General features: G+C 37.1%; 1 protein-coding gene across 1 annotated transcript in view; it reads right to left on the bottom strand.

The window, feature by feature from the left end:
* The window catches only part of COPB2 (COPI coat complex subunit beta 2), a 30,322-nt gene extending 16,034 nt beyond the window's left edge, over positions 1-14,288 (bottom strand). Inside the window, exons 1-6 of the mRNA XM_081072780.1 lie at positions 14,157-14,288; positions 7,408-7,545; positions 4,056-4,142; positions 3,726-3,852; positions 2,754-2,902; positions 635-781 (exon numbers count right to left, since the gene is read on the bottom strand). Coding sequence (XP_080928906.1) covers positions 635-781; positions 2,754-2,902; positions 3,726-3,852; positions 4,056-4,142; positions 7,408-7,545; positions 14,157-14,159 — 651 coding nt within the window. The 5' untranslated portion in view covers positions 14,160-14,288. The remainder of the gene's footprint in view (positions 1-634; positions 782-2,753; positions 2,903-3,725; positions 3,853-4,055; positions 4,143-7,407; positions 7,546-14,156) is intronic.
* Between the last annotated feature and the right edge of the window lie 2,761 nt (positions 14,289-17,049).

The raw sequence follows: 17,049 nt of genomic DNA, 5'->3' as shown, positions 1-17,049 counted from the left end.
CACCACCACCACCCCCCAACGAAAGATCTCTGGTTTGCATCTAAGTATTTTTCCCCTGAATTCCTAAGATAATGTCTAATATTCTTATTCTGTATTTAAATACAAATTTGAGTAAGTTCCTGGGTGAAACTGGTTTTCTAGGCCTCACTTTATTAATTATTTGGGGAAATTTGATGTGAGAAACAAAAAAATTAAACAAAATCTTGAAGATAAAAAGCACAGTAAGAAGAGTTCATAACTAGGTTTACAAGAATCTGTGCATCAAAATGCTTGTACCATGGCTATGTCATGACATTATTCATTGACCTAGTTTTCAAATATAAATGGAAGCCTGCCAGTGAGGATACTAGAAGAGGTAACAATTCATTTTAATTAAAATGTTAAAATTTTTAATTCCTACTATTGAATGAAAAATAAACATGATTATTTTTATTTTATTTTTAAAACCTTGATACGCTTTTTTTATTTTTTTTTCATTTTTATGGAGAATTCTGGGACTACACTTTAGGTGCAAGTACTGAGGCCTTAAGTTTATTGTGCTATGAACACAGTTCAACCACCTAAATTTTAATTGTCCTATAAGAAAAAGAAGCATGTCTGACATATGGCAAGTAAGGTTACAAAAGAACTATACCTGATAGTCCCATATTTTAACCAGACGGTCATCGGCACCTGAAATGAGGTATGGTTTGTCGCCACCACTGTAGTAATCAATGCAATTGACGCCTTTCTCATGTCCCTCCAAAGTGAAGTTTGGTGAGGAAGAGCCCAGCTGCCATACCTTCAGAGAACAGCATTTGCCAGTCAGTAAGCAGACTTGCTTTTCAGAAGACAGCTCTATCACACTTCTGACATATTATATAAAATGTGAAAGCCCAGGAGAGAGAAACTACATTGTTTTTCACCTGAATTTCCATGGGGGCAGAATCACTATTTTATAATCTGAAAATGCCAATTTCCAGGCTTTAACCCCCAGAGACTGTGATTCAGATTGTGGCTCTACAATGAAGCTTAGGAATCTGATTTTTAACAGACACTCGGGTGATCCACAGGCTACACTTTGTGAAACACTGCTTGAAGGGTAGAAAATGATTTTATGTGAGATTTAATATAAAGCTAACGAGAGTGGATTTAGTAAGCTATATTGAAAGGAGAACATTACTCCTGAACTAAAAAATTAAAAGTATGGAAAAGTAGTCAAACATTACTATAGCACTGGTACTGAGCTTTATCTTTACAAATATTTAATGAGCGCCTACTATATGGGATACCCTGTGGGAAGTATAAAGATGTGTAGACAAATGTTTACCACCTACTGTATACAACAAACTTTAGTACAACCAAAGATGAGATGATTCTTATTCTCAAAATATACCTAATTTAGTGAAAAAAGTTCAAAACTAATTTCAAAGTTTCCAACCTACGTCAAAAGCAAAGATAATCCAATGAAAGGAAAAAATCCCTAAGATATTCAGACATGTAACATTTAATAATTAAATTGTCAGGCAAATAGCACATAACATTTTATATAAGTTAAAGGAAAATAAAAATGTTATATAGCTATAAGCATAACGTCATCAAAAGTCAATGCAATATATAATTTTAAATCTATGCATACAGAGGCATTTTAAATACTGCAATGGAAAAAGGAATATGACTGCATTCACGACGACATGTATGAAGCATCTGGTACTGGAGAGGCACAGTGCGTCTTGCTAATGAGTGTCTGTTTGGGGGAGAAGGGTGACAGTTCCTGCCCCCAACATCAATGTTTCAGGGGATAAAGATTTCCAAAGACACATTATTATTCAATGTGAAAGCGTAACAGAGGCAAAAAGCAATGGAGGGAATGGGATGAGCATGACTGGATCTGTCTGGAGGTGAAATGGATGTTTGAAGAGAGCTTCTCAGGGTAAATAATTGTGCTAAGCCTTGAAAGATGAGTAATTCTGCAGAGGAAAATAAATCAGAAAGGGAGAATAAAGAGTACTGCAGGCAGAGGGAACAGCTAAGTAAGGTATAATTCTGTGAACATTCATGACATCTAGAGAATAGTGAGTAGACCAGGATTACAGGACATATCTCATAATATTAGCTGAGGCTAGTCTTGGAAACCCTTGTATTCTGCACTAAGGCTTTTGGACTTTATCCTTATGTTGGCAACTGATAAGATAGAATTCATGTTATAGAAAGATAACTGGCTGCAGTATGGAAAAATGGAGTAAGGAAAGAGAATGGAGGCAGATGAAATTTAAATATAAAACAGATAAATAATCAGCACAGGTCAACAACGTACACACTGAAAGGAGAGGAAATACTAACCTAGAGAATTTATGGGCATTTTTCGTATGCTGGGTTTGCAGAGGTTTAAAAGTCTTCCAACATATTGCTTCCACATGGGAAAAAACTAAGAACACAGAGTTGCCACAATGTTTTTCTAAATAGATCCCTTCTAGGTCAAAACGAGAAGTCCTATTTTGACTTCAAAATGAGCTTGTGACAAATAAATGGTGATGGAAGGAGAACTGACTCCGGGTGGTGAACACACAATAGGATTTATAGATGATGTAATAAAGAATTGTACACCTGAAACCTATGTAATTTCACTAACAATTGTCACCCCAATAAATTTAAAAAAAATTAGCTTCTGAGAGAAACTTCTAAGATGGAAATAACTGGGCAACCAGTAGTAAAATACCTAAAACAACTGTATCACCAACAATCATACCTGACACAAGAGGTGGGAACCCTACCTTGATGGTCCTGTCCAAAGATGCGCTGGCAAACTGATTGTTATCTTTGGGGTTGATCACAATCTGCATGACATAATGGGTGTGTCCCTCAAACACCTGTGAGCAAGACCACTTTTTATCCCAGTCCCAGAGCTTAATAAGCATGTCATCTAGGCCAAAAGAAAGTCTCAAGTTAGTTGCAATTCCTATTTCTGTCATTCAGAACTAAGACGTCTTTCTGCTTTTAAGGCAGCAAATCTAACACGAATCATACATTCCATGACTTACAGAAATACAATCAGAATGAATAGGTTTTTCAAAGTCCTTATTTATTCTAAGAATAAACTTAACTCTACAGAAAAGTGGAGATAAATTACTAATAGCAAATATAAAAATTTCATGGAAAAATTTATGAAAGACTCTGGGCTTTACAGAATGACAAAAGAGTAATACAACTTTGATTAAAGTGTGACTGAATAATGACGGCAATGACCACTTAGGGAATAAGCCTTATAATAATAATACAAGATTGGTTTAAAGAGGTTTTGAGTTACTTCTCAAGTTTTAACTTAAAAATGTTTCGAAGAGCTATTGCCAGTTCACTGCAACTTGTCTTAACTGCCCTCCAAAAGGTCCACTGTTTTATACATAACACCAAGGAGCAAACTAGTCTGGTACAAAGGTAAAACTGTCTAGGGTATGTGGCAATCTGCCAAAAGCTCACTCATTAGCATGTAAATTACCTTTGTGTTCAGCAGACACATGAAGACCTTTGGGAATTGGGACAATTGCTATACAAATCCTAAGTAGAGTTGATATGTCATTAAAATACAAAAGCAAGCAGCATGGATAGCAAGTTAATGGATTTAAATAGTTTAAGGCTGCTTGGAATTAGAACTCTACTTGTTAACAGCAGTAAAGAATTGCATGTCTCACTGAATGAAAATGAATTACTCAAAGAGATGCACATGACCAAAAGGGGTCACCTCTTACCGCTGCTAGTTAGAATGAAAGGCTGGGTGGGATGAACGGCGATACAGCGAATGTAGTCTGAGTGTGCTTCAAACATATGAACTCTCTCCAGAGTATTGTAATTGAACACTCTAATCTGCATGTCATCCTAGAAATGGAAATTTAAAAGCCATCATTACTGTTATGAGGTACAATGCACAAAAACGTATACTATAGGCTCGAGGTATAAAGTTCATGTTTCTAAACATTACACTAATTAACAAAACAAATCAAGAATCAAAATTCTGCTACTCGTGTATATAATCACGACCAATCCAGAAAATGAGATTAGAAATTCGTGTAACTACTTACCGCTCCTGTCACAACCCAATTCTTCCTTGCAACAAACTTTGCAGCTCGAACAGGAAGATCACACACTTCAAATGTTTTCACCAGTGTCTTTAAAATTTAACAAGAATATACACTTTGAGTTATGAGAAAATAATTGAAAAAAATCTATTCTATTTAAAACATAGAATTATTTAGATCACTTCTAATTTAAAAATATACTCAGGCTAAAATATGAAAGCTCAACAGTCAAGTGAAAAAAACAGACCATTTTTTTAACAGATTCAAAATTAAAATACTTAAAAAAGATAAAAGAAAGCAAATGTCCACAAGATGAAATTACAGATCCTCTGCACTCCAGCCCTTCTCTACTTCTCTAGCCTCATATGGCTGCTCCCAACCTTACATTTGCTCCTGTTCCCTCTGCCTGAAAACCCACCCACAGAGCCTTATACTCCCCCTTCATAACTTAGCACCTTCATAATTATATGTTTAATGTCAATCTTTCCTGCTAAGCTCCCTGATGCAGAAATCTTATTCATCACTATATTCCCAGAGCCTAAAACAGTGGCTGGAAAACAACTAGTATTATAAGTATTTGTTGAATGAATTAGCTCTTAGTTTCTTCTTTTTAAAATTAAACCCATGAACTCATAAACTCATAAAGCGATACAATTCTCTTACACACTTTAGCATATGTTTCCATACAAATGCTCTTTATCTTTTTTTAGTGAAGTATGAGAGCACAGTGATTTAGATATCCCTTCAACTGTTCACAGTGGAGTAATATACACAGGATAAAGGTAGAAAACTAGGAGACCCTCTTTAAAAAAAAAAGGCAGGGATGAATGCATTTCTGTGTTCTCCCACTTTGATCCTGGTTCCTTAAAATTCTAACAATCAACTACCATTTTTCAATCTTTCTGTATAGAGTAATGAAAACATTATAATCTTACTGATTGACTGGCCATGTGCACTAAATAAAAAGAATACAAATGGTTCATAAGAACTGTTGAGAAGTTCTGGCTTGAGAAGATTCTTCAGACAAATACTGAATAAATGGGGACATACGCTCCAACTTGCACAACAGCTGCCAGCTAATTGTGATAGACGCTGAGAACAGACAGAACTTGCAATCTATAAGATGACAGACAGATTCATGAAAGCTCATGAGGAGCCAACAACCCAGGGATCTGCTGAGCAGTAAAAATAAAGTAGTGACAGAACAGTCATGGTTCAGGTCCATGTTAAGTGCTGTGGCTGATACACATGAAATGAGAGATGGTGTCCATACTCTAGAAACAATCTAAAGAGGAGGAAACACTACACATTCAACATGTAAACTCCCAATGTAAGTTAGGAAAATAATGATGAACACACGTCTGGCAGCTTATAGGTCTCATATACAGTTTTACCTAATTTGATTTGGTCCTTTTGACAATCCTGTGCTGTTGGGATGGAAACAATATCATCTTCATTTCAAATAAGAAAACTGAGCCTCCACATGCTTACAAGGCTTGCCCATATCATTTAATTAGCAGGATGGCTTCAACTTCTAACATACTGATTTTTAAACCATTGTAACCACCACCTTAAAGAGTATATAATATCCCTTATTTGAAATTCAAGTACATTTGAATTTCATTCCAAAAACCTTTTTTGCCTTTTTAAAGAATTTTGCTCTTGATATACATGAACGACAAGTAACTCCTGTTGGTAATTGGAAAAAAAAAAAATCAGGGAGAACCAAAAATCGATCAATCATCAACAGACTTACTAAGTAGCAACTGTTCTACTGTGAGCCTGACTGCCAGGTACGTACTTGGGGCAAGTAAGGGAAATAAGACTAGTATGATCCCTACCCTCATTGAACTTCCATCCTTGAGGGAAATAAGAAAATTAAACAAGATATTTCCAATGAGATAAATTATGCAAGTACAAGCAGACAGCCTTGCAGGAGGGGACAGAAGGGTACAAAAGAGAAAAACGAGGCAAAGTAGACGACCCAGACAAAGTAATGTTACAGTAAAACCTAAAGAAAGATAAAGGAGGTACACTGGGCTTTAGAATGTACTACAGTGTATATATAAATAAGTAATGTGCTGTGTATACACAGAAAACAAAATTTTAAATGCTCAGAAAACAATATACTACAATATACTACAGTGAATCGACAGAGCTGAGAGATGGCTAAATGGAGATGATAGAGAGGGTCCCTAGGAAGAATTAGGAAATGTGGTGGGTGAGGCATCAACGTATCTGTAAAGCATAAAATCAGAAAACTTTTAAACATTTGCATGGAGAAGTAGACCAAAAATAAAAAAACGGAATGCATATTATCTGCATCAAGGAAAAAGGAATTCACAAGGTCAAGATTTGAAACTGCAAAGAACATAAATCCTGAAATAGTGATATAGTAAGAATGGAATGTTTATTATTCAGTATTTAACAAATAATTATTAAGCACTTACTATATGTCAGGTAATGTTTATAGACCCTAGGACACAGCAGAGAACAGAGTGCTAATATGTATAAAATGTCACTGATGAGGTCTTGGTTTAGTGTGCAGTCATTACTGTTTCAGGATAGTGATATAAGGCTGTAATGGCATTTTTAGGTTTACTGCTGACCTTGGCTCCCTAAGCCTACTGTTGCCATCTTAAATTCCTCAAATGTGAATTTTATTTATCTGGACGTTGAGGATAATTAACCTTGGACGTTGAGGATAATTACTGTATAACCAGACACATAACTGTATGGTATATGTTCTATACTTTGATAGAAAAAGATTAAGGATGGTCAAAAAAGACTGGAAAATATGAGATAAACTAATTTGAAGGATATATTATTCACTCAGATGAAAGAACAAACCAAGCATTTAAGGCAAGTATAAAATGCATATTCTCATATGTGTAATCAAAAGCTTATTATAAATATTTCTCTGATATAATCTATAATTTGTATGGCTATTTGAAAGTTATCTGCGTATCATTATGTCGAGCAGTTAGAAAAAAAGTAAAATTAAAAATGCCATTCTTAAGATTGTTAGAATATTCACTGAATGGAAAATTAAGTACTATTAAATTCTTTAGCTAAAGCAAGTGATTTTATATTGGTTTTAGTTTCTTTAATTTCAAAGAAAAGCTAATACTGCCTACATCAGAATTTAACATTTAAATAGCGCACATAACAAGTCCAGAACAATTTCTCCCACAAGATATTCCCTTACAAATGTTAGTTCCTCTAATTGAAAATTCTTTGTAGCAATTTGAGAAAGCAGTCTGCATATAGCTACTGGACTCTGTTATATTTCTTATCTCTCATTATAAACACAGTCTAACACAGTGTTTCCAATAAAGTCCTTAAAAATTCCTACCTGTGTTTCATGATTCCAAACGCACACACTGCCGTTGTAAAGACTCGCCAACATCCACGGCTCTGTGGGGTGCAAATCCACACTCTTAACTCGATCAGATCGAGCAGTTAGCTTTCTCTTGATATCAAGTCGTAGAGGCTAAGAAGAAACAACATTAAAAAAACAACAACATTAAATTTCTATGCCAAATAAAACATGTTTGAGATCTTAACTAAAAACAGTGCATTAACAGGGCTTCAAAACAATTCAGATTTTACTTTGCTAAATTGTACAGTTTCAAGTCTAAACAGTTGGATGGAGAAACAGATCAAAAACAAACAAAAAACAAACCCATACCTAAAATAACCAATAACAAAAAACCAAAATGCATATTATCCTCATTAAGGCAAAGGAATTCACAAGATAAATTCTTCTACTTCTTCACTTATATATATATAATCTACTTCTTCACTTATATATATATAAAATATATACTTTAAAATTTTTAATTTATAGCAGCAGTTGTCAAACTTTTGGTCTCAGGACACTTTATACTCTTAAAAAATTTTAAGGATCCTAAAAATCTTTTGTTTATATGGGTTATATCTATTAATATTTACCAAGTTAAAAGTTAAAATTGAGACAACTTAAAATACTCATATATTAATTCATTTTCAAATAACAAAAATAAACCCATTGCATGTTAACTTCAATATATTTTTATTAAAAATAACAATTTTCAAAAGAAATTTAGTGAAATATTTCACATTTTTGCAAAACTTTAAATTCTGACTTAACAGAAGGCAGTTAGTTTTTCATATCTGCTTTGGCAATATGTTGTGGTATGTTGTTTTGGTTGATGTATATGAAAAAAAAACCTGGCCTCACAAAGAAATGTAGTTAGAAACATTTTAATACTTTTTTCAAGTAATTATGGATATTCTTTGATATCACACCAAAACTTAACAAGTGGTAGTTTCTTAAAGGTTGGTTGCAGTATGAAATCTGAAACCACATAAATGAACTTTTTATACTTACTTAAAATTCATCGGTTTATTCTGTATTTTTATTTAAGTTATAAATTTTCAATTACAGTTGACATTCAACATTATATTAGTTTCAAGTGTACAGCATAGTGGTTAGACATTTACATAATTTACAAAGTGATCCCCCCAGTAAGTCTAGTACCCACCTCTAGTCTGTATTTTGAATAGATCTTTCACCCATGTTTCATTTTGTAATATCATGCATTGGTCATTTGGAAAATGTTGGTTCACTGAATTATGCAAATATTTCTAATATTGACAGGTTTCATTATACAGTATCAAAATCACATTCATGAATATCACCATCAACCTCAAATCATATGTTTTAAAGTATTAATTAGAAATCTATTAAGGTCAGTGATAGAAGTTTTCTAAAATTCTAACCTTCACTGGAAAGCTCTAATTTTATAATCAGCAACAAATACTGTCAACGATCAAATAACTTCTTTCAGTTTTTAGAAAATGTCTGCTAATTAATCGAGTCTAAACAATCACAGTTTGTCAGCCATTGTTTCAAGTAAAGCTAGCAACTTAAACAACAGTATGCAACACAAGTGCTTTATGCATCCTTCCCATTTAATCTGTGGATCTCTTGAAAGAGTATATAGAAGTCTCCTAGGAGATTGTCGACCATATTTTGAGAACTGTTGGTTTACAGAATACCTAGTAAACATAAACTATCTACTAAATCACAATTTCTGCCCATGTCATTAGCATCACATAAGAAAACATTCTTAAGAAGAGTTATTCATGGAGTCTTAGTAACCCTAAACAATATTATTAATCAAAACATCATGGTATTGGCATAAAAACAGACACAGAGATCAATGGAACACATAGAGAGCCCAGAAATAAACCCACACATCCATATGGTCAATTAATTTATGACAAAGGAGTCAAGAATATACAATGGGAAAGGTCAGTCCCTTCAATAAATGGTGTTGGGAAAACTGGACAGCTACATATAAAACAATGAAACTGGACCCCTATCTTACACCATACTCAAAAATTAACTCAAAATGGAATAAAGACTTTAAGACCGGAAACCATAAAACTCCTAGAAGGATACGTAGAAAAAAAGCACCCTGACATCTGTCTTAGACATGATTTTTTGAATGACACCAAAAGCAAAGGGAACAAAAGCAAAAATAAACATGTGGGACGACATCAAATTAAAAAGCATCCACTCAGCAAAGGCAACCACCAACAAAAGGAAAAAGCAACCTACAGAAAGGGAGAAAATAATTGTAAATCATAGACCTCATACTAATCAACCGCAAAACAAAACAAAAAATCCAATTTAAAAATGTGCAGAAGATCTGAATAGATATATTTCTAAAGACATACAGGTGGCCAACAAGTACATGAAAAGATACTCAATATCATTAATCATCAGGAAAATGCAAATCAAAACCACAATATCACCTCACACCTGTTAGAATGGCTATTACCAAAAAGACAAGAAGTAATGTGTAAATGAAGATGTGGAGAAAAGGGAACCCTTGTGCACTCTTGGTGGGAATGTAAATTGGTGCAACCACTATGGAAAACAGTATGGAGGTTCTTCAAAAAATTAAAAATAGAACTACCATATGATCTAGCAATTCCACTTCTGGGTATTTGTCCAAAGAAAACAAAAACACCAACTCTGAAAGATATCTGCATCCCCATGTTCACAGCAGCATTATTTACAATAGCCAAGACATGGAAACAAACCAAGTGTCCATGAATGAATGAATGAAGACAGACACACACACACACAATGGAATATTATTCAGCCATAAAAAGAATGAAACCTTGCCACTTGCAACAACATGGATAGATCTTGAGGGCATTACGCTAAATGAAATGTCAGACAGAAAAAGACAAATACTGTATGATCTCACTTCTATGTGGAATCTTAAAAACAAAAATAACAACAAAAACCAAGTGTATAGATCTGTTCATAGAGAACGTATTGGTGGTTCTGAGAGGAGAATGGGGGATCAATGAAATGGGTGAAGGGAATCAAAGGGAACAAACTTCCAGTTGTAAAATAAATAAGTCATGGGGATGTAATGCACAGCATGGTGACTATAATTAATAATACTGTGTTGCATATTTGCAAGTTGCTAAGAGTGGATCTTAAAAGTTCTCATCATAAGAAAAAACAAATTATTTGTAACTATGCATTGTGATGGATGTTAGACTTATTGTGATCATTTCATAAGATATAGAAATATCGGATCATTATATTGTACACCTGAAATTAATAATGTTATATGTCAACTATACCTCAATTAAAAAAAATTAAGTTCTTTGAAGAAAAGCAGATTTTGGCAATAATATTAGTAAATATTAGGCAATGTAATGTGTGATCAACATGGGTTATATCCACATCCATGAAGGCCTATGGAGTCAAAATAAATGTTGTTTATATTATTTTAACGGATTTACGTAAGTTACAGGAACCTAATAAAAATTAGAACAATTTTAAACAAGAACTAAAATACTCTTTCAAACCAGAAAATACTAATAGTTTAAGACAGCCTTTTTCAACCTGGATTTCTCATCTAAACCACAGAACAGATAATGATTTAAACAACTATTTTCTCAATTCTCCCAAGGATACCATTCTAGGAGAAAAGTTAATTCATTACTTACAGGATGCCTTAGGGCAGTAGTCTTAATTCTCTCTTGGAAGCAAATTGACAAAGACTGATTTGAAACATATTTCCCCTTCAACAGGTCTTAAACACAACCTAAAAGTTTATCTGTCAGGTTGAGTTACCGTCAAATCTTTATTTTTGTGATCTTCCATGATGATCATGAATGGGAGAGAAATTTAAGGATACTTTCAACACAAAATGAAGACTGGTAGATAATTTCGGCACAGATAATGTCCTGAGACAAAGCAAACACTTCACAGGGCTTTTATTCATTTTTTTTGCATCTGTATCAACTGTGGGTCACTGATTACTTCTAACCTTGTTCTTCTATACATGCCTCCCTCGCTTTTAGCAACAACCTATACCTCTTAATTTACTTTAAAAGACCAGAGTTCTCTGGCTCTTCTCTACAATCACCACAAAAATGTTTCCAGTCATATCTCCCCCTGATCTCAAACTTTCTACTTTCAAACTATCATCTTCACGTTCTTTGCTCATTCAGGGAAGCAGGACCTTTTACTTCACCCATTTCTGAATTTTGCCCCATTAATTATCATAAAAAAACTTTAACTCCTTTTTCTGGTCTCTTCAGAATCAACAAACATGAAGTGTCTATTATGTGCCAGGAACCATGGTGGGGCTTTCACATAAGCCATCCCACCTCATATTTTAAATCCTCTAATAAATTGGACACTTAAATCAACTGTACATTTTACCATAAAAATGTCTTAACTGATTGATTACTAAGAAGGTGGATCAGGGGACTGAGCAATCCCAGTATACTTCTACCTACACCCAAAGAACAAATCCCAGTTTCAAAAGCACAGCGAGGAGCTCTTGCCGGAGTTCTCACAACATTTAAGTGCCTACTTTGAATGAGACATTGTACTAGGCACTGTGAAATACAAAGATGATTAAGGTACTCATTCTGTACCCTCAGTTCTAAACGTCTCCCTCCATCTTCCAAAAGCTGTACTTTAAGGACTCAGCTTAAAAGCTACTGCCACCAACATGATCTTTCTGATTACTCTAGCCAGAAGTATCCTTTCTTATGGGATGCTGTTAAAATTAAGATTTAATTTGAACCTTTAACATTTGTGTGTATTTCTCTTTTTGCTTTCTAAAGTAGATGCTTCCTAAGGGCAGGATCATTGCTTACACATTTTATCTCCACAGCACCTTATATAAACAGGGGTACTCTGCATATTATTGTGATCTGGTTCCAGACCATTGCAATAAAGCAAGTCACATGAATTTTTTGGTTTCCAAATGCATGTAAAAGTTATGCTTATACTATACTGTAGTCTATTAAGTGTGCAACAGCATTATATCTAAAAAACAACGTACACACCTCAGTTAAAAAATACTTCATTGCTAAAAAATGCCAACCATCACCTGAGCCTTTAGCAAATTGTAATCTTTTTGCTGGTAGAGGGTTTTATCTTTAATATGTAAAAACAAACAAACAAAAAATATCTGCAAAGTGCAATAAAACAAAGCATAATGAAACAAGGTATGCTTGTATTTGGGTTATGGGGGTTTATGGACAGACAGTATAATCCAGATCTAGAGAATCATGCTGGATTCAAATTTCAGTTCCACCCTCATTTCAAATGTGCAACAGCAGACAGACAGGTTTACTTCAGTGCTCTCAGGTTTGACATAAGTGGAAACGTTATGATACTATTATCTACCTCTTAGTATTATGAGAAACGAATTCAGTGTTAAGCAGTTAGAACAGTGCCTGATCCATCGTAAGCACCCCACAAATATTACTTAACTCCCTTTCCCAGTTGTGAGAATTAAGGCACACAGTAAACGCCCTGTGATAAACAAGTGAACAAAGACATTAACATTTTGAATCTTACACAAAAAATTTTAAATGTGTTAACGAATGAAGGAAACATTTTATTACAAAAATACGCTCTTAAACGTAAAAATTGCAAAAGAAAACTCAGTTGGGCAGATCCGAAGGCCTTTTCCAACAATGCCCGTTACTGAAAGCGCAGCAGACCGCAGACCGAAGCCGGTCCTTAGCAATGGGAGGTGGTATAACTAAGACCCTTGAAGTCTTGTTCAGGCGCTCTTAACCTGGGGACTCCAGAAAGTTCATGGAGGGGGGGGTGTCTTTGTAATTAATGTAATGCTGTGTTTCCCTGTGCGTTTTTCTGAGAGTACCCGAAACTTGCACCAGCTTCCCCAAGGAATCAATCTCTGCTGCAGCTCTAACTCTGCCTCAATTAGCCCGTACAAACTGCATTTTAAGGGGTTTTTTTTAACGGCAAGATGAACAACTTGGACTTAATTCCTAAGATCTTTAACCTCCAAAAAAAAAAAAGGGGGCAGGAAAATGGTTAAATATAAAATATTGACTTTTTCCCATTTTTTTTCAGAAAAGACATTTTCACATTATTGTAGTTTGTTTTCTTCTTATTGTAACACTCTTGCGCAAAAGTATTACAGCGCATTTTGGGGATGAGGGCGATGATGACACAAGTGCTGTTACGACCGACAGTTCCAGCAGCCACTACATGTGCAAACGCGAAAGAGCAGCCAGTTCTGTAAACGACCCTGTAACCCTGCTTCCCCCCCAGGAACCGAAGCCAGGACCCCAGGCAGTTTTAATCCACTCTTGACTCCACACACACTGACTCTCCTGCTTGCTGCTCTGCCCGCGTCCCTAAGCTGTGGTCAGCACACACTACACCAGTAGTAAGTTCCACACGGACCCAAGACCAGCTGTCCCCGATGCAAGGGCGGGAGGAGCGCGTTTCGCCAAAGCCTCCCACCAAGTGCGTCTCGGCCTCGCGGATTTACTCCCCCCGCCACGGACCCCGGGGCGCACCCCACGAGCCCCGTCCAACGGCCCGAGCGCGGAGCAGTGAGCGACCTCTCAACGCCAGGCACCGCCGCCCCAGGCCACCCGGGTCTCCGGGGGCCCACCGCCTCCTCCACCACACAACTCAAACGGCACCGGGACCCCGCAAGGCCCGAGGCGGCGGCCCCAAGGCCAGGAGCCCCAGGAACGGGCCTCGGCCGAGGGGGCCTTGCTCCCTCCCGCAGGGTCTGGACCTACCATGTCTCCGTCGGTCCCAGGCCGTCCGCCCTCGCTTGAAACCGGCAACACAACCCCCGAAAAGACCCACCGACCCGCTGACCCGCCGACTGACTGACGTGGAACTTCCGTGTGGCAATTCTCGCGATATAGGGGACCAGCGCGAGCGCCTGCGCAAACCAGGCGTGGGCCTCAAGCGGCCCAAGCCCCTCCCCAGTTTCCTAGGCAACGCAGCCCTCCTGTGGCCGCGTGAGCAGGGAGGTGTGGCCTCGCCCATCAAGGGCCGTGGCCCGGTGCTGCTGAGCCTGGAAGGGAGCTTGAAAGCCGAGATACGTAAAAAAAAAAAAAAAAAAAGGAAAAAAAAAAAAAGGAAAAAAAATAAAAAGAAAAAAAATGGGAAAGACGAAATGCTTCATCCCTGCTGGACGCTAATGGCAGGGGAAGCTCCCCTCATAGTGGAGCTGTGTCCCAGAGGCTGAGAAGCGCTGTCGGGCTCGGACCGAGAAGAGGGAGGGGGAGAGAGATGCAGGCGAGGCAAGGCTCTAAGCCCACAGGATTCTGACGGGCCAGAGATAGAGGCCCAGAGAGTTCTCTGCGGGCCCGGGACCTGGCTGGCACTGATGGAGGCTGGAAAGATTTGAGCGGGACGCCAGGCGGAGCCTCAGGCCTCAGGTCAGAGGGACGTGAAGAGCCTTCCGTTCTGGCGCTCGCCCGGCGATGGGACTACCAGCTGCACAGGCTCACCTTTTTATTGAGCGTCGACCGTGTTATTCATTCACCAAATGTGTGTCTATCCTCAGCTGTGTGCCACATGAAATCTAAATTATCTCCATTTTACTGATGAGGAAACTAAGGCTCAAAGAAGTTCCCTGGCCAAGGCTGCATATTACGCAGCAGAGTCAGTATCTGATCCCAGACCCGTTTGTCCTCAAAGCCCTGTGCTCTTTGCACTGCATCAAATATCTCTTCATTAAGGTAGCTGGACTCTAGAATAAAGACCTGCACCACTGCCAACCACCCTTCACCTTCCATTTCTGCTTTTCTTCTTTTTTTAAATACCATGGGCCAAATAAAACGTGTCCTCTGACCACATATAAACGAGTACCTCTGGCCTGAGGGAAGCCTTGGAGGTTTTCTTAGACCTCTAGATTTTCAGAAATGCAAAAATAAATGAATAAAAATAAAAATATGTGTATTGAAAGTGACATTCAGAGGAACACATGGACTCTGAATCAGGTAATTTGGCTTTTAGGATCTTTTAGGATCTGCTGCTAAGATGACCTCTTCGTGGGCTTCAGTTTTCCTCATTAAAAAAAAAAAATTAGGTTGAATAATTTCTAAAGACCCTTCCCTTTTGTACCATTTGGATTTTCTGTCATATTCAATAGTAGAAAGAAGAGTGGGTCTGGAACTGGATTTTAGTGCCAGCAGTGTGATGTTATGATATGTAAATTGAGACTAATTGAATACTTTGCTTATGCTTTTGAGGATCACAAGAGTCGAAAATTTTACAAATATGAACTATACCTAATTTGCTTGAAGTGGAGCTTCCAGTATTTCTGATTCATGGATACTCTTACACTTGAATAAATATCTTCAGACTTTGCACAGTACCAAATACTACAAAATAAAGTGATAGATCATCTGTATTCTCAAGGAACTCAGTTGAGAAAACTCAAATTCTTGTATTCCACTAGGTACGCAAGGATTTACCTAGCTGGTATTGATGAGGGGCTGAGCAATCAAGTATCACACTCACCTTGACTATATATTTTGTCATTTTTTCCACTACAGTTAAGTAACATTCAGTTCTGCAGTTCTGTACTGAGTAACATTCCGTACTATAAATTCATTCTTTAAACCATTACATACTGAATTTGGCTATATTCATTGAGAAGGGTGGTGAGGGAGAAGGCTGGAGAGGAAGGATGGGGCTAAAACTTAAAAGATTTTTAAATAGGGAGGAACTGGGCTTTGATTCAGTAAGCAATTGGGAAACACTGGGCCAGAAAAGAAGCTGGTTCATATCCGATCCCATAAGATATGCCTTTTATAGATGTGTATGAAGAAATGGATTGGGACAGTGAGATACTTTACAGGTTTTGGGGAAGTGGGTGTGGAAATAACAGTAATAATGAATAATTTTATTGAGTGCCCACTATGTACCCAGCATTGGCACCCAGAAGCACTTTGTATGCTGCAGTTTAGATTGTAATACCAAAATATAGGCATTTTCTCCAACTTATAGATGAGAAACTGAGACCCAAATGGATTAACTAATATGCTCCATGCCACACTGCTCAAGGAGTGATGGACTTCAGATCTGAACCCAAGTTTATCTTGAAAACTAATGCTCTTTTTACTGGATTGTGAGTTCATCCTCTTTCATTGAGAAGCTAGAATCAACAGGATACACAAATGATTTGAGTTTTTGTGAGTGAAAGGATTGGGAGGCATCCCAATAGCCTAATGCTAATGCCTTGAATCTAATGAACCCAGAGGAATGTCTTTAATTAGAGGAAGAAGTGGAGCCAGTAAATGACACAGAGGGGGAACAATTAGAGTACGACATCTAGGAAAACTGTATGCTGCAGAAAGAAAAGGAAGGACAGAGTAGGGTGACTAGAAGTCTAGATGACTTTGGAGAAGTTAAGGAGGCTTGGTATTTGAGAATAAAAAGAAAACATTGCCAATGAATTAAATGGTTACGAAAACAGTAGTCTTCAAAACATTTTCAGTTGAGTAATGCCAGGGGCAGCCGGTTTGCAAGGGATTAAGAAATGATTGGATGATAACGTGGAGGTGGTCACTATTTTACCAGAAGATTAGTTATGAAAAGGCAAATGTTGATGTCTCACTGGAAGTTGATCGATTGTTCTCATATTTAGGGTGCAGTTGACATTACCTACTTCAT

This window comes from Rhinolophus hipposideros (assembly GCF_964194185.1).
Source record: "Rhinolophus hipposideros genome assembly, chromosome: 14".
NCBI lineage: Eukaryota > Metazoa > Chordata > Mammalia > Chiroptera > Rhinolophidae > Rhinolophus > Rhinolophus hipposideros.
The sequence above is the reverse complement of the archived record's forward strand: the minus strand, read 5'-3'. Positions and strand labels throughout refer to the sequence as shown.